This window comes from Oryzias latipes, chromosome 15 (genome assembly GCF_002234675.1).
Source record: "Oryzias latipes chromosome 15, ASM223467v1".
Lineage (NCBI taxonomy): Eukaryota > Metazoa > Chordata > Actinopteri > Beloniformes > Adrianichthyidae > Oryzias > Oryzias latipes.
Genome location: NC_019873.2, coordinates 1,256,281 through 1,277,972, shown reverse-complemented (window position 1 = coordinate 1,277,972; position 21,692 = coordinate 1,256,281). Strand labels below are relative to the sequence as shown.

Genomic DNA, 21,692 nt, shown 5'->3' with positions numbered 1-21,692 from the left:
AATCATCATCAAAAATGTGCATTTTCATGTTAAACAGGTCAGTGATGGGAGCAGAAGTGAGGCTCTGCAATTATGGAATCTACTTTTAATCATATTTGAGAAGGTTCTAAGCACAACAGCAATATTATTTCATTGTTTCTTGTACGTATTTTGATTAGATTTTCAGGGTTCTTAATACTCCAAGGCAGCTACCATTTCATTGTATTATTATGTAAAATGTTACCCTGCGACAGCCTGGCGACCTCTCCAGGGTGTCCCCTGCCTTCGCCCACAAGTGGCCGGGATAGGCTCCAGCAGCCCCGTGACCCAGAAAGGGAAAAACGGTTAAGAAAATGAATGAATATTATGTAAAATGGCAATAAAGGATTCTGATCAACCATAAGTTCTGTACAAACAGAAAACTTCAGCCTTGGTTTGGAAGATGAATAAACTCCTGCGAGAAATCTACTCTAGTCTCGTAATCGTGAGAATTCCCATTTAAGGTAAGGCTTTGGAACAGCGCGAGTGCAAGCAGCTCTTTATGAAACAGTATCACAGCTCTTTTGTAAGAGTTCAACCCGGAAGTTAACATTTACGAGGAGCACTTAAACGCAGCAGCCCTCTTGAATGCGACAAGATGGAGGACTATCCTTCCAAACAAGTCCCTGAAAACCTCGACGATCCGCCCAACAGCCGTTTGTTCTTGGTCACGAGCCGCAGCATCAGCGAAGATGAGCTCCGCGAACGTTTCTCCAGATTCGGAGACATCCAGGGGGTCTGGGTGGTCAAAGACCGGCAGACCAAGGAGTCCAAAGGCATCTCCTACATCAAGTTCGCCAAATCTTCGCAGGCCTGCGCGGCCATGGAGGAGATGCACGGACAGATGCTGTCGGACAAAAGCAAACCCATCAAGGTCAGGCCGACCCAGGCGCCGTTTACAGCCGCGCGAGCGCCAGCTAACATGCTAGCTGCTAACGAAGTGTTGGCGCGTGCGTACACAGCACAACCAGGTGGAGCAGGGACGCGCACGTGGTTATAGGAAGGATAGGAGTGTTTTAAATCAACAAATTGCAACCATAGACATATGTTATGAACTGGACAATGATAAAACATGTCATAAATGGTTACGGTAGAACAGGGGTGGACATAAGTTCACTTCCTTCCCTCCCTTCAAGCAATCTTTGATTGAATGTATAATTATCCTAAGTTTGATTCGTCTTTGTACGAATGTAAAACTGATGATGGGGTTCTTTCTTGTATTATTCCTGCTTTAATTGCTTAAAATAGACAATTTCAAATCAAAAAATATATTACTGGACGAAGCATCTCTGACGTCACCCATTGACGTCTACTGCCCCCTACTTAAAAAAAAAAAACTTTATTGAACAAAATGCAAATATACAACACGAGAGAACCGATGCGATGCACACTTCATAGACAATATCACACAGCCAGGCAGGTTGATTACATTTAAACATTTACATCTTTAATGAATTGGGGGAAGAATGGTGTTTTATTATATTTACAATTATGTAGGTGGAATTTCGCCAGAAGAATTAATAAAATAATTAAAAAAAACTTTATGCTTTTTAACACATTTTCCCATCTCAGAGAGAAACATTTTAAGACACGAATGAAGATAAATCTCCTAAACTCCTTCCTAGATTTGTGTGGACGAACTATTAAAGTGTTGCAGTTTCTGAACGATATCCACAGAAACTACAATTACTATTAGTGTCTTTGTTAGATGTTATCAAGTAGTGTAGGGTCAATTTAATGGAGAATTTTAAAACTTAATTCTTTTAGCTTATTTATTAAGAGGAGGGATCATCCACACCACTTTGCATTTGATATCTGGAACTAATGGATTCCAATAAGTTAAAATATGAGGGAAGGCATTGGTCTTTTGGAACAATCTGCATATTTTTACGTTAGTTCCACATCCAGAAGAGAAGTAACTTGTTCGCACAGACATTGTCATTTGATCAGGTATGAGATGATCCGTGTTCTTGACCAGCGTTCATGTTCCTGAGCATTCACAGCTCCTGTAGAATGACGGTAGACTCTGTCGGTGGAAGGGTTAGAGTGCAGAAGCACACGGTGGATGTGGCGTCCTCGGCCGACGCCTCGCTTCAGGTCACATCCAGGAGTGGAGCTGAGTCTCATTCCAACAGAGCTGCTACCATTTTAACATCATCACAGAAACATTCTCCAAAGCCAAATCATTTGAAGGAGTTGAAAATAAATTGATGTTCAGTTGAAATGTGATCAAAGGAACGCTGCACAGAGAGCTGTTGATTCGTTTCCAACCTTCTTCCTGCGGCGAGCATTCATGGGTCTGCTCGATGACACCGTTGTCTGTCTTGTGGCAGGTCTTCATCGCTCAGTCTCGATCTTCAACCAGACACAGAGACGTGGAGGATGAGGAGCTTACCAGGATCTTCGTCATGATACCCAAAACCTTCACAGAGGAAGACCTGAAAAACACTTTTAAAGTAAGAGCAGCAGCTGAATGCAGAGACGTGTGTGCTTCCTCGTGTTTGAACATGGCTTAGCCATGGACAGGATGAAGGTCTTGGGTCTGCATGGTTCCTGTCTGTCTTCCAGGAGTACGGAGACATTGAATACTGCGTCATCATCAAAAATAAACTCACCGGGGAAAGTAAAGGACTCGGTTACGTCAGATACTACAAACCCTCCCAGGCTGCCATCGCTATAGAGAACTGTGACAAATGTGAGCATCGCAGTCCTGAACCTCAGCAGAAAGGCTTTCCAAAGGCAGATCTGCCATCAGTAGTGACGTAGCAGAGCCCTCTGGCTCTGAAGGTGGTGTCTCTGCTTAGAAAATCCCATTTCATTATTAGTTAGCAGACGTTTGCTGTTCTGATGGCTGTTCTCCAGCGTACAGGGCCATCCTGGCCGAACCCCGCTCCAAATCCAACGCCTCTGAGGATTACTCCGGCGCAGGGAGCAGAGGGGAGTACGGCGGAGACTCGGCCAACCAGTACGGCTTTCACGCAGGTCTGTTGGTGCGTCTGCAGCAGAGGCTGGACGCAGCCTCCGGTTCTGATCTCTGCGTTCGTCTTTGCAGCAGACCCTGGGAACTTTGCGGTGCCGGAGAGCCGCGCGGGGGACTTCACGCGCGCGCTGATGGTGTCCACGCGGGCAGCGCTCACGCAGGAGCAGGTCTTCGCTCTGTTCGACCTCATTCCCGGCATGGAGTACTGCGAGCTGCAGAGAGACTCGTACGGCATGAACAAAGGTGAGACCCGATCTTTCATAGAACTTCTACCTCCGTGGTTTTGGTTCCCATTGGGTTTGCCAGAACTCTGCGTTTACACGTCAAACATGCAGACGGCGGTTCTGATCTTGGAATGTTTGCAGGCTGTGCCATGATCCGCTACAGTAACCTTGGCTCTGCCCTTTACGCCAAAGAGAAACTGAACGGCTTCGAGTATCCGCCCGGCAACAGACTGGTGGTGTACTTTCTAGATGATGGCGAGGACCGCAGCAGGTGGGCACACTTGCACAGCAGCACTGCCCAAAGGTGGGGTTGGAGGAGGAACTGTGATCGTTGGGTGAACAGGGCGACCTCTAGTGGCCGTCCTCAACACTGCAAACATGAAACCAGCCTTGAAGGTCACTTTAGACACGCCACAGACCAGCTGTAGGGCTGCTGGGTTTATTCCTGGCTACCTGTCATGTGGAAGCGTCGCTAGGCAAGTACCCTTAGTTACCTCTGGGGAGGGGGGGTCAAGTGCACGCATTAGTGTGAGGGGGCTTCAGAAGGTCACAGGACTCACACACACGCTTTGTTTTAGGAACTATGGACACAACAGTTGTTTAAGCAAATCGACAAAACTGAGTTAGTGTTCCCTGGTTTATCACAAGACGTCACACTACACACGCTCTACACGTTTATCCGACACACATGAACATTTCCACACTCTTCTCTCGTTTAAACCTTCACGTCTCTGTACAAGAGACCACAACCAACAGCCAATCAGAACACAGTGAACTGAAAAAAAGGGATGCCAAGTTAAACAAAAAAAATCTACAAAAACCAGAAAAGGTGAGGCGTGATACGGCATGTTTGCCGTGTCCCAGCCGTGTGCTGCGGACAGAACATTGAGGTTTTCTCACGTGTGTTTCCGTCTGTAGCTCGGTGGGGCGGATGGCCATGCAGTTTGTTGCTGCTCAGATGATGTCCGCTGTGTGGAACGGAGCGTCCAGCAGCCAAATGCTGAAACCTCATGTGAGAAACGGCTTTGAAGTTTGCCCCTCGTACATGGGGGGGGGGGGGGGGGGGGTATTTTGGAAGTCTGCATCTCCACCACTGGAGAACAGACCGGCATGAACGCCTGCGTTTTCCCTGGCAGAGTTTCTCGCCGTCGCCCTCCATGTCCCGTATCCAGACGGACGTCAGCCTGCCGTCCCTGAAGAAGCTGGCGCCCCCCGACAGTAAAACCAAGGAGCGCTTGTTTGTGGTGTTCAGCCCGTCCCCTCTGCCCCCTGATGTGCTGGAGGACGTCTTCTGGTAGGCAGAAGCTCAGAGGGAGGGGTCCACACTTAGAGCTGGGGGGGTGTTGATAGTCAGCTCTAATACATGCACCCCCTCCCCTCTGTAGCCGCTTTGGGTCCCTCATTGAGGTCTATCTGGTTCCCGGGCAGAAAGTGGGATACATAAAGTACGCAGACAAACAGGTAAGCCCCCACCCCACCCCACCTGCCCCCACAGGAGAACAGTTGCTCCTGGTTGCTCTTCATCGTCTCTTGCCGGCAGTGCGCTGACGAGGCCATGGTGGCGCTGCACGGCCGTGTGGTCAACGGCGTGAAGATGAAGGTGATGCTGGCCGATCCCCCCAGAGAGGAGTCGCACAAACGGCCCCGCACCTACTGACGGCAGCGGGGGGCGGTGAGTACGCGGCCGCCGCACTCTGAGGCCTGTGATGCGCTTTCAGGGCGCCGTTAGCATCAGAGCTCTCAGACTGCAGAGCAGTGGGGGAGGCTGAAGGCCCCCCCCACTGCTCTGACAGATTCACTGTCTTCCTCCTGTCAGTAACGCTGCAGCTTCTCGTTTCCCAGGCGACTGTCTTGACTGACACCTGACCTGACAGACCCACACCTCCTGACCTTAGACCGACCTTTGACCCCTGTCTGACGTTGCTTCTTCTGGGAAGACGACCCAGAACTGTCTGAACTTTGAACCCCCTCAATAAAAACTGTACTTCAGCCGGTCTTTTCTCTTTATTGCTGCTTCATTGTAAAACATTTTATTTGAAGTGTTTTGGGTTTTTCCTCCTCGTCTTCAGCCGGATGCAAAAAAAAACACTGAAGAACCCGGATCAATCAAACTTCAGTGTTGGGAAAACACAACCCCGCTCAGATTCCTACTTTGGAGCTGAATCAGGTCTTAAGATCAGGCAAAAGCTGCAGATCTGACGGTTGCAGAACCCCAGTCCCTTGCAGTGGGTCGGTCCGGGGCAGAACCGGCTGCAGGTCCATTTGGGAGCAGTTTGTTGCTGAGGCTGACTCTGCAAATCACTGTGGGGTCTGACGGATCAGACTGAGGAAGAACATCCAGTGATGAAGCAAAAAGTTTTCATGAATGAGTTCGGGGGGGCGGGAACCGAAGTCCGAGAATCTTTGGAGCGTCTGCGGCGCCGAGCTTCAGTCTTCCAGCTCCAGTGTGTTCAGCTCCTCATCCAGCTCCTCCAGATCTTCTCCTGTAAACAGGTTTTCATCCACCGGCACGTCCTCCTCCCCCCCTCCGTCCTCCCCTCCCTCCTGTGCGCCTGGGAGCCCGTTGGCCTCCGCCCCGCCACACGCTCCGTTCATCAGCTCCTCTGTTGGGAACAAGAGGAAAAGTTTCACGCCGGCTTCAGGAGCTCCTGCAAACGTGAAATGGGGTTTTTCTCTTACGGCCGCTGGCGTCTGTGCCCCCCCTGTGGTCTCTGGAGAAGCGGTCTGTGGATGCCACAGTGATACCCGTGTGGTCCACCTCTTGGGGAACAAACCGGGATAGGTCTATGTCCTGGACGTTAGCAGCTTCAATCTGAAAAGACAAACAGACGTGAAGCTCCAGTGATGCCTGACCCTCCCATCAGGGTGTACGCCCACTCACCTCCTCTTCCTCCTCTGACGACTCTTCATTGGCATATCGAGTGTCGTCGGCTTCATCGTCATCATCATCAACCAGCTCTGGGTGGAACTCGAACACCTCACGCCCACTCACCTGCAGCAATGTGAGAAATCCCTGATCTGCAGATGTCTGGACAAACGTGTCTGGCTTCCTGGACAAACAAACTCACCACCAGGGATTTCCCAGCCTTGAAGTCCGCCTTCTTCTTCTCCATCTCCTCCCTGGCTTTGTCCACCTGTAACCACAGCAGGGAGCTTCACCTGCTTCCTCTAAGACTAGAGTCAAGTTGACACCCAACGCCATTCGTGCAGCAGGTGCGTCCATTTTCAATGCCATCACGCTTGGCGGCGCCTTTTGGGCATCGCGTAGCGGTTTTTCCAAATTTCAAATATCTGAACTCTTGGTAAGGCTTTGCACCACGCCAACCAATCCAGAACCCAGATTCAGTGGTGACGTGTTGATGTTGCAATCAGAGGGTTGAGTCCAAAACAACAGACACTGATGGTTCTACTCCTGAACTTTCTGATCTTTTTTCTTTTTTGTATGGAGACAATAATAAAAAGCTAGTTTTGTTCCTTGGACGGCAAGTCGTCAAACTGGGTCACAGAGAGACAGAAGTAGCACTGAAGTGTCCGTCATTCAGCTGCATCGTAGCGGAGAGTCTCTGATGATGATGTCATGAACACGGAGACGGGATTTCTGTGGCTTTTCTAGAGATCTCTAGGCAGCTATAACCTTCCATATTTACACGATCAAAAGGCGCACTTGACAGCCTTACATTTTCTCCTAAATGTGCGGTCCGCTTACACTTCAGTAAGGAGGACGTAGGAGAGAACAGCATGAGAACGGTGAGAAGGGAAATGAGGACGTGAAAGAAGACACCCCCTCCCCCATAGTACTAAGGTGCAGGTATGAGTATTATGCAGAACAACATCGTTTTGGAAATCCCAAAAATGCAAAGAGACACGATTATGAAGCACAAGCTATCAGCTGCAGAGAATTCTAGATGTTTGCTCTGTTCTTTGAGCTTTGGAGCCGCACAGCGACGAGACGATGAAAGAGAAGCTGGAGTGTTTTTGATAGAAATGTAGCCCAGCTGTTCATTTCAGGTACAGAAGATGAGGACTTGGATGGATGTTTGGATGCTGATTGATGACTGAAAAAAGAAATCCCAACCAACTCAGTTTTGCTCCAGCTGCCTGTTTGAAAACACTGGGATGCATGTTTTACTGGTTTGTGTTAACGTACCTGCACCTTTAAACCCGGTGCGCTTTTGTGTGTGTTAAATACAGCAACCATAAATGAAACCGCGCCCTATAATAACACATTTAGTGTCAGACCTGTAGTGAGGAATCTACAAACTCGTGGTAAATATGGTTCATTTATTTTGAACGTTAACCTGCTGCCTGAATGCTCAGACGTCTGGTAAAAGTAGAAACAGACTCCTTGACTAACATGGAGCTTTAAACATGGAGCATTTTCCTGAAATATTAGTCATATTTAAGCTCGTTGAATCAGTGGATGGTCACTAGTGGGACCAGAACTCACAGGTTCCTTCACTGTCACGTCTCTTCTGTGAGGCAGCAGTTTCTTTCTCTCACTCGCTCTTTCCCCCCATATTACAAGAAAATAGGTACGATCGCTTTTGTACCGATATTTTTTTTTGCATTTCTAACAGGAAATTATTCTTTTCAAGGAAAGAAAAAAAAATCCTAAAAAAACGATAAAGGCAGTAAAGGGCAGGTGCTCATGCACCTATCTGTGCACGTTGCTGGCTCCTCCCACCCGCGTCAGGAGCACGAATACGCTTTTTGACAGTCATATTTGACGCGCTTCCAAACAGATGCAAATTTGACATGAGAAGTGCGCTCAGGGTGAAGGGACAGCTGCTCCTACCTTCTCCTGCCTCTTCCTCTTTTTCCAAGCCAGGAAAGACTCCAGTGTGATCCGGGTGACGTTTGGGCCCAGAGCCGCTCGCTGGGGGCAGGCGGACGGACAGACGTTAGTGATCGGTGGGGGGTCAGGTTGTTTCCACGCAGCCCGTCAGTTCGTACCTCATTCTCGATCAGCTCCTCCAGTGAGATCTCCTCCTCTTTCTCCTCCTTCTTCTTGTCTTTTTTCAGCACAAAGCCGGGCGGCAGGGCATGTCGGTACATACAGGTGTCACCGTTGGCGGGACACACCCAGAACCAGCCGTATTTGTTGTTCTCAATGGCATCCAGGAAGTACTTGCACACCTGAAACAACAAGGTCCTGTTCATTTGTGGTAGGAGCTTCACAGGTCTGAAGGATCAGCAAGCCCTCATGAGAACCACTGAAGCTGTGAAAACACAGCAGCACCTTCATGTTTTGGGCAGACTTACGATCTGAGTTTTTGCTTTCTTCTTCTCTGCCTCCCCGTGTTTTTTGTCGACCACCTCCTGCAGCTTCTTCTGGTCCCAGTTCTCCATGGTGTCTGAGCAGAACAGCAGCAACATCAGAGGTCTACTTTGGATCAAACATCGTAACCATCATCTGCTCTTAAGAACAGCAAACGTTCTCGGATCATCTGCATCTGTAACGCAGCACGAGACGTGAGCTGTGATCGGTGACCTTTAACCCCTGAGAGGTGCTGCACTGTCAAGGAAGTGTGCATCAAGCAAATGAAGATCGTCATCTCCAGCTTCAACTGTTTTTTCGGCCAAACATGTAAGAAACAGCCTGGAGCGAAACCTTTCTCCAGGTCTTCGTCCCGCTCGTCCACGTAGACGCTCCTCTTCTCACACTTCCTCTCCATGGACAGGTCGTGGCTGAATTTGCACTTGTCACCTTTGGTGCACTGGCCCTGCTTGAAGAACGCACACAGCACCGACTTTGGATCAACTCCTGCAACAGAGGGAAGTAGGGAGATATTCTTTAAGCGCCGTCTTCACACAACAGGAAGGTTGCACGCCTCCTCCACTCCGGCGCCCGATCACCTTTGCTAACTTTCTGCGCAGCGACGACGGGTTTAAAGAGCTCATTGAGTTCATCCAGCTCCTTCTTCTTGTCTGCCTTCTTGCCGCCCTTCTCATTCTCGACCTGCGCCATCAAAACAGGATGAGATTTCAGCAGGGAAGCATCAGAACATTGTCAGCGCACACAGCTATACCGCACACCGCACACATCCTTTCCTTCACTGCCCCCACTGCCAGGGGAAATGTGAGCAGAACCCGTATGTATCCATCCATCCATCCATCCATGTGTGAAACACTTCCCACTGAGACATGTTCACCCCCAGATGCTGTTTCACATGGAAACCTGCACAGGGGTCTGAAGCTGCACTGTGGGCAGCTTCTGAATTAAAACAGGATGGAGACGCTCGTCTTTTACTGTGTTACACTAATATTCAGACGGAAGCGAAATGCGTCTGTCAGAACCACAAATGTCCTCTAAAAAGAGGAGTCCTTGAAAGCAGCCTGCTGTTGCAGAAGCTAAAGACCCCCACACCCCCTGCAGCTGAGAGCTCCTCACCTGTCGGGCGCTCTGCTGTCCATACTTCACTTGCTGAGTGACGTTCTTGATGAACTTCTGCTGCTTGGCGCCCTTCTTGTTCTTCAGGCCGAACGTTTTGTCCTGAGGGGAGAAGCCTGTGTTAACATCAAGAACCTCCTCTGAACTGAGAGGTTGGAGAAACCGAAACCATCAGAGGAGCTGCGACAAGTTTGATCGCCACCCAAAAAGTCTCAGGTGAGTTGAACTGACAGGTGGAGATTTCAGACGTTTCCATTTTCAGAAATGATCATCAGATATGAGCTTTAAAACCCCTAAATATGGACATACTTTGAGGATTACAGAGCCATGGACAAACACAGACCACAGAACGACTACATGAAGCAAAGTGACAACAAGCCCTGCGGGTCAGGAGAACCGAACCTAAGCCGGGCCTCCGGGCGGCGGCCGCTCCTGACGGCGCTTCGGAGCTTTACAGCCAAACGATCGTTTATTCGACAGGACTCACTCTCTGTTCTGAAATCAGAACACACCTGAAACGGATCACAGCGTTTCTGTTAAGGCCAACCGCGGGCTCGTGTCGCCGGCGTCTCTCATTAGAAGCCGGACGTTGGTTCGGCCGCTCGGCCTGCAACACCCGTCCAACTGCCCCGTGACAGTCGGGCAGCTTCAGAACAGCCAAATAAGTCTTTAAAAAACACTAACTGAATGAACTAGAAACCCGTCAAATGTCACCTGAGCGGAATTACGTATTAATGTAAAGTAAAGCAACCGAGTTAGCATTTAGCTCATCAGCTAAGGCTAAGCTAACTGGTGTTTGGCGTTAGCTACCTCAATAATTTTCTCCTTCTTCTTCTCTTGGGTTTTTTTGGTCCCCGCGGCCTGTGTGGGTTTCTTCGGAGGCATGCTGGCTCAGCTGTGGACACGTGAAGATGACTATTTAGATTAGACTAGGGTGCTCTGGGTCGCGAAGCACCTGAAGCAGGTGTTGCTAGCACGTTCTAGGCCACGTGTGAGTTGTTGATGTCCTGTGGCGTCATTGCGTTACGACGAGGTGCATCATGGGTGATTGAGTTAAATTTAACTACAGGACAGAACGGCACATAGTGAGAAGATTCGAACCCTGGCTTTGTCATTTCTGTGTGGAGTTTGAGTGTTCTCCGCGTGCACGCGCGGGAATTCTGCGGGAACTTCAGCTTTAGTCCTAAAACATGCTTTTATGGCAGACAAATATACCGTCAATTTTTCAAAGTGAGAGTGCACGTGCGTGCATGTGTTGCCCTGTGACGGATTGTGCCCATTTCCTTCACTACTGACTACATAGTGCACTAATTAGTGTGTTTGCCATTTTGTAGTGCTATCCAAATCTACACTTCCAAAACTGAGTTCCCTATGCTGCACAGGGGGCTCTCACGCCTCACAGCCCTGCTTTCAATCCAGACTGGGACCTTTCTGTGAGGAAGAATTATTTATTTCAGCATACGTTTTGATTCGTACGGAGCCCTCCAAGGGCCAGTGGTTAAAAAAAAAAATCTGATAAATCTCGCCCACGGATTCATCAATTGTGCTCACACTGTTGCGCAATCGTGCGCATGTGCACATAGCATGCCCATGTCGCTGAGCAGAGCAGCTGGACTCAAGTCGTATCTTCGTACAGAGGAAGCTTCGGACCACAGTCTGTCACCTCGCCAGACGAACGGAGGCGGCTTTTGAATCAACAGTCCTGAGAAACCGTGCAAACAATCATGAGAATTTGTATTTCCAGTCGGGTCCAGAAAAAATAGCCTGATGTAATTCCAGTGTAAATTCTTTCATGGCTAAATGTTGTCAGCATATATTAACCTAATCCTAATCCTCCTTCTGGGTCAGTTCTGCCAACTATGAAGCACTGGCCGCACAGATTTAAAAAAACTATAAGCAAACATGCACTTAGTAATCACCATAACAATAATAAAAGCCTGTTTAGAAGATCACCTCGCTCTATGTCGGAGCTTTGTTATTTCCAACGGGACCTCCAAGTTCTTCTTCTATGGTCTGACATCATCATTAGTCACTGGCCACCGAACACCATCAGATTTTTTTTCCTTTTTAGCCAGTGGCATCTGCAGGGCTCAGTAGCTTTGGCATTTACCTGGTTCTTTATATACATGAACCTTGTGTGTTGTAATAAGGACTGCAAGTGGAACCAGCATTCATCACCATATAAGGACATGGAAGTGCTGAAAACAAACAAACAAAAGGCTGTCTGTGTTGAATTGCTTATTGAAGAGAAAAGAATCATCTGCAGGGATGCGGACCCGACTCTCCTTGACAGTCTGAACTGCTGGACAGACACAGAGCCATTGATTTACACGTTATTCAGTTGGAAAATAAAACTGTCTGCACGGGGGGCGAGCTCAGAGCAGGAACAGATCAGAAGCAGAGCACTTCTTTTCTGCACATGCACCTGGCTCCCGCTTTGCAAAGGTTTGAAACTTCTTTTCTTTTCCTGCTGCCTATTAGGATTTTGGTGTCTTCCCCATCCGAACATGTTTGCATGTTCTTCTGTTCATGCATGGGATTTCTCCGGGCACAGTCCAAAAACATGCTTTGTAGGTTCATTGGTTTCTCTACATCTGGGGTGGGCAAACCTTTCGACATGTGGGCCACAAAGGGTTCTAAAATTTGACAGAAGGGCCGAACCAGGAGCAGAACTCAATGGCATGTTTTAGTAATCCAGCTCATTAGAGAAAGAAGCACAGTGGAATCTGGATGAAAACATGCTTTCATTTTGACTGAACATATTTTTTTCTATATTAAAACAGAAATCTTTGGAGCTTTTTTTATACCAAACTGACTTTTGTTCTGATTTTAGTGCCAATTGCCCAATGGTCACTCAGAGAAAACGCAAACTTAGAGAAATGCTGTGTTCATGTGGTTTTAGAATAATTGGAAAAATGACTGTCTGACTCAGAAAAATCACATGAACGTAAAAAAACAACAAATCTTCCAAAACCACATCACCGTAGAGTAATTTTCTGCACCCAAACAAAGGTTAATGTATAATGCAGTGTCCATGGGGTCACACAAGAAAAGAAAACGTTAATTAATTCATCCAAGCACTGTCACGTGGGAAACCTGGGTTGGCTCCCCCAGTGTGGGGCCTTCAGGCTGCTGCCTCAGAAGTCTGTGACTTCCGCTGCCCTGAAAATACAGGGTTGTTTCAGGAAGGGCATCCAGCATAAAACTCTGCCAAACCTGTGGCAACACAACATTAAAGTAGTTTGGTGGGCTGCATATGTAGTTTGGTCTGAAGTGTCCCTGCGTGGGAAAGTATTTTAATTAATCCATTTTTTTAAACAAACTATCCAAGTTTTCATCATCATAACAACACAGTGGATTCATAAATATAGTTGTTGTCAAATGTTTCTATTTATTAGGTTTTTAATATGTCATATTTTCTGTTTTAAAAAAAAGGTAGTGAGCATGGTGACCGAATTGCTTTTAAATTCCAGGACACTAGATAGTCCTGCACTGTTTAGATTTGAGGCAGTTAGGGATCAGGGTGGGAATTTGGACACCAGTGATGTGCTGTTAAGTTCACAGCTGGTTGGGGCGCTGACATCAGATTTACAAACAACTGAACCCTATAGAGTAGCTGACTTACCATTTGATTGGCAACAGTTAAAGTGTGATGTTTAAAAAATTGTTTTAAACATTTATTAAACATTTGCCGCCATCTGCGTGCAGGGGGGGGGGGGGGGGGGGGGTTCACCTGCTGCTCTCTCATGTATTTGAACAGGAAATTCGAAATATTTTTACCATAGAAATGTTGAAAATCCACACAGAGAAAAATAATCATAGAGTGGACATGTCTAAATAATAACATTTTATTTAAACTTATTTAATCTTTAAAACTTCAAAGTATATTTATACTATTTAATTTGTGTTTTTTTAATTAATTTGAAATGAATTCATATTTTAGCTATATTTTGTGCCTCCCCTGACTGCACATCACTGTTGGACACAGTCTATGTCTATATAAGATAACTCTCACCCATAGAAAATGACTCACTCCTGGCTCCAGAGAAATGAAGCCAATTCAGTCGCCATTTTCCATGATACAGATGCCAACATTTGGAGCAGTAATTGGTCCGAGTCGAGGCGAGGCAACTTCTGTTGCCAAATGGGAGCGAGCTTGTTAGAAGTCTACATTCTTTCCACTGAAAGCGGTGCAGGGAGAATCTGCCAATCAAACATTTTGAATGTTTGATGTGGGGGCCAGCAGGCCCCACAATCTTTTATTGAGGCATCTGATTGGTCAGTTTATAACTTGAATAACTTGCGATAAAGTAATAAAATATTATGAAAAGAAAGAGTTTAAAAAAAAAGGTATCAGAGCGAGAATGGTGATTCTGACCAACGGAATGACTGAGTAACAGCTGCTTACTTCTCTATAGACAGTCTCTGAGACTTTGGCTTCTTGAAGCCAGCAGGTACTTCTTGTTGAGTACGCCAGGGGGAGGAGTCACTCAGTTCAGTTCTCTCATACAGCCAATGGTGCTAATCTGTCCGGGGTGAAGCCCTTTCACTTCACAGTTGCTGGAAGAGTTTCCAGCAGGAGACCGAGTAAGAACAGAAGATGCTTTGGAGAGATGGAATTTTAATGGATAGATGAGAAACTGATAGATGTTCAACCCCCCAAAATCATTGACATGACAAAAAACAGGCTGCACGGTGGCGCAGTGGTTAGCGCTCTTGTTAGATGCTCTTGTGTTCTCTCAGTAAGAAGGCCCCAGCTGAAGTCCCAGTTAGGGACCTGAAAACAGAACATCAATGGGGGGCCTTTCTGTGTGGAGTTGGCATGTTCTCCCCGTCTAAGCGTGGGTTTTCTCCAGGGACTCCGGCTTCCTCCCACCGTCCAAAAACATGCTTCGTAGGTTTATTGGTCACTCTAAAGCAGGGTTTCCCAACCCTGGTCCTTGGGGCACACTGTCCTGCATTTCTTTCAATCCAACTCTGCTCAAACACACCTGCCTTTGATGACTGTCATTGTCAGGCTGATACAGAGCCTGATGATGAGCTGAATCGGTGTGCATAAGCAGGGCTACATGGAAAACATGCAGGACAGTGTGCCTCGAGGACCAGGGTTGGGAAACAGTGCTCTAAATTGTCCCTAGGTGTGAATGTGAGTGTGCATGGGTGTGTGATTTGTGGAGCTGCAACAGATGTCTCCTGCCTTCGCCCACGAGTGGCCGGGATAGGCTCTAGCAACCCTGTCACCCCAAAAGGGACAAAAACAGGTTTAGAAGATGAATGAATGGATAAAATTGAACGCTTTTGGTTCTCAGACTGGGTTCATTCAGATAGAAATTAAGAAGAAAGTAATATTACTGTTGATGTTGTTGTTTTACAGATCCTGCTGAGTAAAAACCTTACTAAAATAAAGTTATTAGTAAATGGAGAAAAAATATAGGTATTTTTTTTACAAAGTTCTTGGTTGGAGTTTCGATGCAGTTTAGTTTGTAACCACCAGGTGTCAGTGTTGCAACATCCAGTTAAAAAAGCAGCAGTAAAATACAGAGAATTATGTAGGCATATGAAAATGTATTATTGAACATAACGTCTACATCTGACATTTTGAAAATCAGCTTTTTTTAAATAGTCAAAGTATTTTTCTGATCTGCATTACCAAGTCTTTGGCATGTAAGAAAAAGCCCTGAATCATTACTCTGGTGTTTTTATTTTTCTTAACGACATTCTAAACCTCATTATTAATGAGTTTGTTTCAAATCCATGCTTTGGCCAACCAGAGCTGCAACCTGTTCATGGAAAGTCACACAGAATGAAGTGCTGCTGTGACAGATGGCACATAAATATAATTTTAAAGCTGTCGTGTGGCCTTTCACGAGCCATGTGAGTTCCGCAGTAAGTGGTGACTGAGGAGACCAATCTACCAATCATCTGTAGATGTTCAAATGCCCCAGAGGGAAAGGAAGAAAGAGCAGCATCCGTGATGGTTTGTCTTTAAGCTTAGAAGAAGAAGCCCTCTTGTACTGCATGGGGGCTGCAGGGCAGGGGCAGAGCAGCGGGGTTTTCACCGCTTCAGCAGCACCTTCTGCCTTGATGTCATTAGATGACACTGAATGAACTAATGTGATTTGGTGGGTTCATCCACATCCTCTCAGTTCAGCGCTCACTCCTCACTTCGGTGTGTGAGGGAGTGAGGGTAACTGGGTCACTGCTCTGTTGCCCCCCCTTCTCTGGTGTGTATTAATGAGTATGGTTTAGGGGGGTTAGGAATGACATTACTGTTTGGGTGCATACAGTTGTCAATGGCAACACTAGATGTGTGCTTTACTGAGTCCAGTGTGCGGCGGTGGATTTGTCCCAGTCCACCCAGAATCCTCTGCAGCACATTTCTCCTCAGTGGCTGATGAGCCTCATTTCATGAGGTCTGCAGGTTTTTTTGCTGCATCTACATCAGTTTCTTAAGCAACCATAAATAGCAACCATCCGTCTGGAGGTACACTCCTGTTGCTTCAGAGTCTGAGGAGAGGTCGTGGGCTCTCAGCTGCACCACTCTGCAGGACAGGGCAGTGGAGACTGCAGCCACACCCACCTAGGCAGCATGAATGCAGCAAGGGGGAGTGTCAAAGGTCATTGATGGCAAAAGCCCGTCATCTCACAGCCTTTTCCCCGGCACACTGCTGAGATCCACCACATCCCGGTGCTCCTCTCAGCCCGGAGACGACTTAGAGCTTCATCTTTATTCCATGTTTCCTCTGTTAGTTTTGTCTGTATTTACTTTGTGATGATGATGAAGATGATTCTTCACCCTTTGTGCAATCACAGAGACCAGCTGTGAACTGGCTTTGTGCCTTCTTGCAGGTAATGAGAAGCAGCAGCAGGAGTGAAAACACACTTTTTCACTTGTGACATGAAGGAATGGAAGCGTTTTCCAGTGAGCAGCTAGTCTGCTGTTGTACTCGGCTCCCTCGAGGCCTCTGTGGCTGTACAGACGTCGGGGGTTCTTTCTCTCTCGGTGGATTTCTTTCTTCCTGTGCGTCAGTTTAAAGTCTCTGTGAAATGAAGAGAGCTTTGCTCAGGAATCCCGAGGGACAAACACTAAAGCAGAATGGACCACAGTGGCTTTATCTCAGATATAAGAAAGAAATACTTCAAATTTGAAGTTATGCACAGAATCCCAGAACAAGTGGGGCCAAAGGAGGAGAATATGCATCAGGGGAATTAGGGACCATCTTGAGGTGTCTGTGGTACCCTGGATAGATGAGAAGAAAACCTTTCATACCTGCTGTAAGCAGGAAATAGTGTGATATGGAAGCCAGCAGCATCTCCAACAAAGATGAAAAAGTTCACCTTCATAGTTAAGATCATTTGCTCCTAACGGAAGCACAATGCCAAAGGAGTGAAGATGACAACAATGTGTCTGTGGCAAAAAGATTGTGTGCCCAGTGTAGTTGAAGATGCATGTGCAGTGACGTATGTCATAGAGGATGTTGCATTGGCGGTTCTGTATGTCAATCAAGTGACATACTTCACAGTGAGGATTATTTTCTGTTATCGATATTTATTTTTATGTGTATTTATTTTTTATGACCTGTGGTCTACCCACATGACCTTGGCAATTGACCAGTTGATCGCGATTGACATGATGAGAACCCCTGATCTACAATAACCAAATGGGTTTTGTGCTGAGTGGTGATGCCCGCTCAGACAGTTGCACCTCCTCTACCAAAGCCAAACCTGGGGACCATGTTGGCCTCAACGTATTGCTCACCTCACCGTCTCCAGTTACACTGACCATAATTTCTGTGGAAGGTGACCCGACACTCATCAGTGAACAGGATGGTAGACCATTGCTGCGTTGTCCAGGTCACATGGTGTTGTGTCCACTGCAAATGTTCATGGTGGTGTCTTGGTGTCACCTGCAACAGTCATCTGTCATTCCAGTCAAAGTGGTGGAGTCTGTTGTGAATGGTTTGTCTAGAAACCCTAGTACCCCTCACATCTGGGAAACGGGCCTGCAGCTGTGTGGCATTTGCTAAACCATGTCGGAGGTCAGAGGTCCTTATGTACTGGTCATGGTTGTGGTCTGTCCACTCCTAGGTCTGTCACAAACTCTTCCACTAGTTCTGTGTCTCGATGGAAGTCTGCTGATAATATTTGGAGACTCACCAAGTTCACCTGCAACATCTGACTGTCAACCAACCCGAAGGCGCGCAATGGCCAGGTGGCGCTGCTCGTCCACAAAGTGACATGTCGTGTGTTTATTGAAAAGGCTTTTCTTTTAGAATTTTTGGGTTTTAGCCCCAATAAGAAAAACACACCATCCACGGTGAGACCATTATGTGGGAAACACTAAATAAGGTGTGTCTGTCACCCCAACACAATGACCTGCATACCTTGAAAACCTGTGAAGTGAAACAAACACTGTGTTTACGACATCCACTGAGTTTTTCACAATATCTCTAACTTATTGGGAGTAGTGTATTAGCTTTTAAAGTTATCGCATGACCTTTCCTTCAGCACTGTGTCAGCAGAGAACAACATTTCAGCAGTTCACATTTAGCCTGGGAAAAAGGGTTACCAAAAACCTAGTCTGCAGGGTGGACTTACATCCCTGCCCTCAGGGATGTGCTGTCTGCCACCACTCTGCCAGACAGAGACTGATTGTGTTCTGCCCTTCCCACTCATTTTATTATTTTGTTTTTGTTCCAGTAAAATAAGTGGAGCCACAGAAAAGATAGTTCTCTGAATTGAACTGAAAGGACATCAGCTCCTGCAGTGGAGTTTTCCAGGTTGGTCCACTTCAGTCTGGGTTAGGAAACAGCAGAGGCTCTTCTTCCCAGTCCAGCTGAGGTCATAGGACTGTCCCAGAAATGCCTGAAGGACCCTGCCACTTCAAGTCACACTATTTTACACATTTAGTTAAACATTTAGTTAAACTTGTCTCATTTGTTTCATAAATTTCTGGTTTTGAATTCATTTCCAAACATGTTGAGGTGAGGAGGACTGCTAAACACTGTGAAACACTCAACTGAAACACAAAGGTGTACAGGAAGCAGAGGTGACCTCTGCAAAAACAGGCCCCTGTAGTAGAACCATCCTCTGGTTCTACTCAACCAATCTCCACAGGTTTTCTGTTCATTCTTGGAATTCCTCAAAAAGTTATTAAGATAAGACTCAGCAGAAAGAAGTGTCACCATGGCACTGCACACAGTTGCAGCCCGGAGCTTAGTTGTTTTTTTTTCTGGCATGTTATGTGCTCATTAGGTTGGGCTGAATACAGCCAATATGATCTCCTCAAAATCAGATTATGGTAGGATGCAGAACAAGTAATTTTATCCACTTAAGTCTGGATAATGACTCAAGGATAAAGTCATTTCTTATTTTTATTGAATGAATCATGCACTGACCAAAAAGCACTTTTTTGAATTTTGTTAAATCTGTGAAAATAACAAATTAACTGTCTGTCCGTCCGTCCGTCCGTCTATTCCGTTCTCTCAAAATAATTAAGTCGTGCGAACGCAATAACTATTCACGTCATAAGTCATTCATAAACACGGAAATAGTATTTCGAAGGAATAGAATATTATCTTGTGGGAACAAGATGTTAATCTGTGGGAACGAGATATATGTTAGTTTTTTAATGTCAGGACACGGGCTCCGTACATCTCTGACAGATCATCAGACTTTAACTCACAACAAATTCACACATTTGCTTGTTTTCAGAAATACAAACACTGTTGCAAATTTCAGCATACTTTCCATCATATCATATGTCACATTGTTTGACGAATTAGAATTTAGGCGCCTCAAACAGTGTCTTTTAGAATTGTTGCCAGAAACCTTTTTCTCATTGATAGCAGCTCCTGTAAGTCAGATCCATATCTCTCTGCTAATAAAACACTGTTTCCTGTTGACATCTCACATGCTTGGGTCGGCTCCAGTATCTTTTGTTTTCATTTAAACAACTTGTAGGACTTGAAGCATGAACCACTGCAACTTTGAAATATGCCTGATCCTTTTCTGGAGTCTGAGCACGTTTCATGTGAGCAGCTCAACTGTTTTGATTAGAGTGGCAATGAACTCTGCAATAATGATCTCAGAGAAGATTTGCAATCAGCTTAATTTAGGAAAGCTGAAAGAAACCAAATAATTAATTTGGAAATGTTTGAGGAGAAAGTAAAAGTGGAGGAGTAAATGATTCCTTTGAGCACAAGGAGCCCAATGTTGAATGGAAGCAAGTGATTCAAGAATTGCTGCTTAATAAAACCCGTTTCATCCTGCAGTTAAAAATAGGCTTTCTGTGGTCAAAGAGTGAATGCGCACACACAGAAATACACACATTTTGCACTGATGTAGATGCATGTGCACATGTTGATAATATTTAAGGATGGCGGGCTCACAGAGGCTCAGTTATGTTTTTTTCTGGATTTAAAAGTTGAAGAAAATATGCTTACATGCAGAAGGTGCCACACTTTCTGTCACTAGCTCCTTTTTTGTTCTCTCGCTTGCTGACACACAAACACACACTCCCACATTATCTGACACAGCCTCACACACACAGAAACACACACACTACGGCGCTCCGGCTCATGAATTAAAGAGCAGTGCTGGTCCAGAGGGAAGAAATTATTCAGGCAGATCTGCTGCCTGACAGAGGACTGGAAGGGAGGGAAGACAAATGGAGAGAAAAAAAAGAGAGGAGTGTGGAGAGGAAAAAAGAAGAGGGGAAAGAGAAGATAGAGAAAACAAGATAAAGGAGAATAATGAGGCCTTTAAAAAAGAATGCACTGATTTGACATGGAGATGATCAAAGAACGACTGAAATCTTCTGTGTGTGTGTGTGTGTGTGTGTGTGTGTGCGTGTCCTGCAGCGTCTGCTCATTGTAGTTTGCTTGAATCAATATTTCTAACTCTTTTTTTTAGTGCATGTGTCATCTGTGTAAATTTTCTTGTGTGGGTGGCCATTCAAGTTTTAATGTCATAGTTTCATTCAGGTGTATGTGCCTGTTTGAATACTCATTTTCATGTATCTGTTTAACCCTAATGTGTGTGTGTGAATGTTCATGTGTGTGAATGTGAATTCTGTGAACATTTATGTGTGTAAATTTTCATGTGTGTGAAATCCTAAAGGTGTGATAAAAATCTTGTGTGTCTGTGAATGTATTTCTGTGTCTATTCATGTTTGTGTGTGTGGCTTTTTCATGTGTGTGTTTTTGTGAGTGGGGACATAGTGGGACATGCCGGGAACACCTCCCCAAGGAGGCGTCCAGGAGGCATCCAGACCAGAGCCACCTCAACTGAAACCCGGCAGAGGAAGCTCATTTCAGCCGCTTGTATTCGGGACCTCATTCTTCTGGTCATGACACAAAACATTAAAACAGTTTAGGTTTAAAAGTCTCCAAGAGGGAAGCTTCTCCAATTGGCGATCGCAGTTTATTCCAGAATTTAGGAGCCAACAAATCAAACGCAGGGTCCCCCTTGAACTTGCATTTGGTTTTGGAACCAGCAGCACACTCTGGGTATGTCGGTTCCAAAAGACCGGATATGAGTTAGCGTAACTACGCTCGACTTGGTAACCCTGGGTTACTGCAAAAAAGTAACACGGCTGCATCAGCAAAAGAAAGAGTTTATGCTTGGAGAAAAAGAACGGACCAATGAGTTTCTATCTCATTTTCATTGTGACGCATAAATATATATAACTTATCCAACTTAAATGACTTACTTCAGTTGGTAACAAATAATTGAGTTAAATGTATTCAACCTAATTTCTTACGTCTATCCAACTCAATAATTGTTTATACAACTCAAATTTACATATTTATCTAACTAAATGTCATTTTACTCCATTTCAATTACATGTTTTTCCATATTAAATTATTGTACTTCTTAAATTGAGGTTGCAGATATTCTCAATTTTATAACATTAAAATGAATGATCCAGAGTTGATTTACAACACATATTGTCCGGTCTGTTATCATGGTTTTGACTTTTCCTTCAGTTCTTGAGACATCAATTGGCACTAGAGGTGCTAAATAAACTCATCATCGTCTCCCTCCCTCTCACTCATGGTGCAGAAAGAATTAAACA

General features: G+C 45.8%; 2 protein-coding genes across 4 annotated transcripts; one reads left to right on the top strand and one right to left on the bottom strand.

Moving 5' to 3' along the window:
- The first annotated feature begins 540 nt into the window (after positions 1–540).
- Positions 541–5,211, top strand: rbm45 (RNA binding motif protein 45). 3 transcript variants are annotated; one of them, XM_004084692.4, is made up of 11 exons: positions 544–892; positions 2,352–2,474; positions 2,587–2,713; positions 2,881–3,000; positions 3,071–3,241; positions 3,364–3,493; positions 4,141–4,234; positions 4,359–4,516; positions 4,608–4,683; positions 4,763–4,894; positions 5,065–5,201. In XM_004084692.4, the coding sequence occupies exons 1-10, from the start codon at positions 617–619 to the stop codon at positions 4,877–4,879; spliced, it is 1,392 nt and encodes a 463-aa protein (XP_004084740.1). In that variant the 5' UTR covers positions 544–616; the 3' UTR covers positions 4,880–4,894; positions 5,065–5,201. The 3 variants fall into 3 exon arrangements, with proteins under 3 accessions (XP_023818834.1, XP_004084740.1, XP_023818833.1); XM_023963066.1 differs by having other exon boundaries at positions 541–892; positions 3,074–3,241; positions 4,763–5,211; XM_023963065.1 differs by having other exon boundaries at positions 4,763–5,211.
- Positions 5,212–10,627, bottom strand: zc3h15 (zinc finger CCCH-type containing 15). Its single transcript, XM_004084693.4, has 11 exons — positions 10,424–10,627; positions 9,614–9,715; positions 9,079–9,181; positions 8,834–8,986; positions 8,485–8,576; positions 8,176–8,358; positions 8,018–8,098; positions 6,291–6,356; positions 6,104–6,214; positions 5,902–6,034; positions 5,212–5,825 (listed from the first exon to the last, which is right to left on the bottom strand). Exons 1-11 carry the CDS (start codon positions 10,496–10,498, stop codon positions 5,650–5,652), a joined length of 1,275 nt encoding a protein of 424 aa, XP_004084741.1. The 5' UTR covers positions 10,499–10,627; the 3' UTR covers positions 5,212–5,649.
- Between the last annotated feature and the right edge of the window lie 11,065 nt (positions 10,628–21,692).

What these genes read in the sequence shown, in the direction of transcription:
- rbm45 (XM_023963065.1), top strand. Translation starts at nt 617, where the DNA reads ATGGAGGACTATCCTTCCAAACAAGTCCCTGAAAACCTCGACGATCCG. An exon ending in ACAAAAGCAAACCCATCAAG is followed by an intron (nt 893 to 2,351) that starts GTCAGGCCGACC and finishes GTCTTGTGGCAG; the next exon opens with GTCTTCATCGCTCAGTCTCG. An exon ending in ACCTGAAAAACACTTTTAAA is followed by an intron (nt 2,475 to 2,586) that starts GTAAGAGCAGCA and finishes TCTGTCTTCCAG; the next exon opens with GAGTACGGAGACATTGAATA.
- zc3h15 (XM_004084693.4), bottom strand. Translation starts at nt 10,498, where the DNA reads ATGCCTCCGAAGAAACCCACACAGGCCGCGGGGACCAAAAAAACCCAA. An exon ending in GACAGCAGAGCGCCCGACAG is followed by an intron (nt 9,182 to 9,613) that starts GTGAGGAGCTCT and finishes TTGATGGCGCAG; the next exon opens with GTCGAGAATGAGAAGGGCGG. An exon ending in CGTCAGAGGAGGAAGAGGAG is followed by an intron (nt 6,035 to 6,103) that starts GTGAGTGGGCGT and finishes TTGTCTTTTCAG; the next exon opens with ATTGAAGCTGCTAACGTCCA.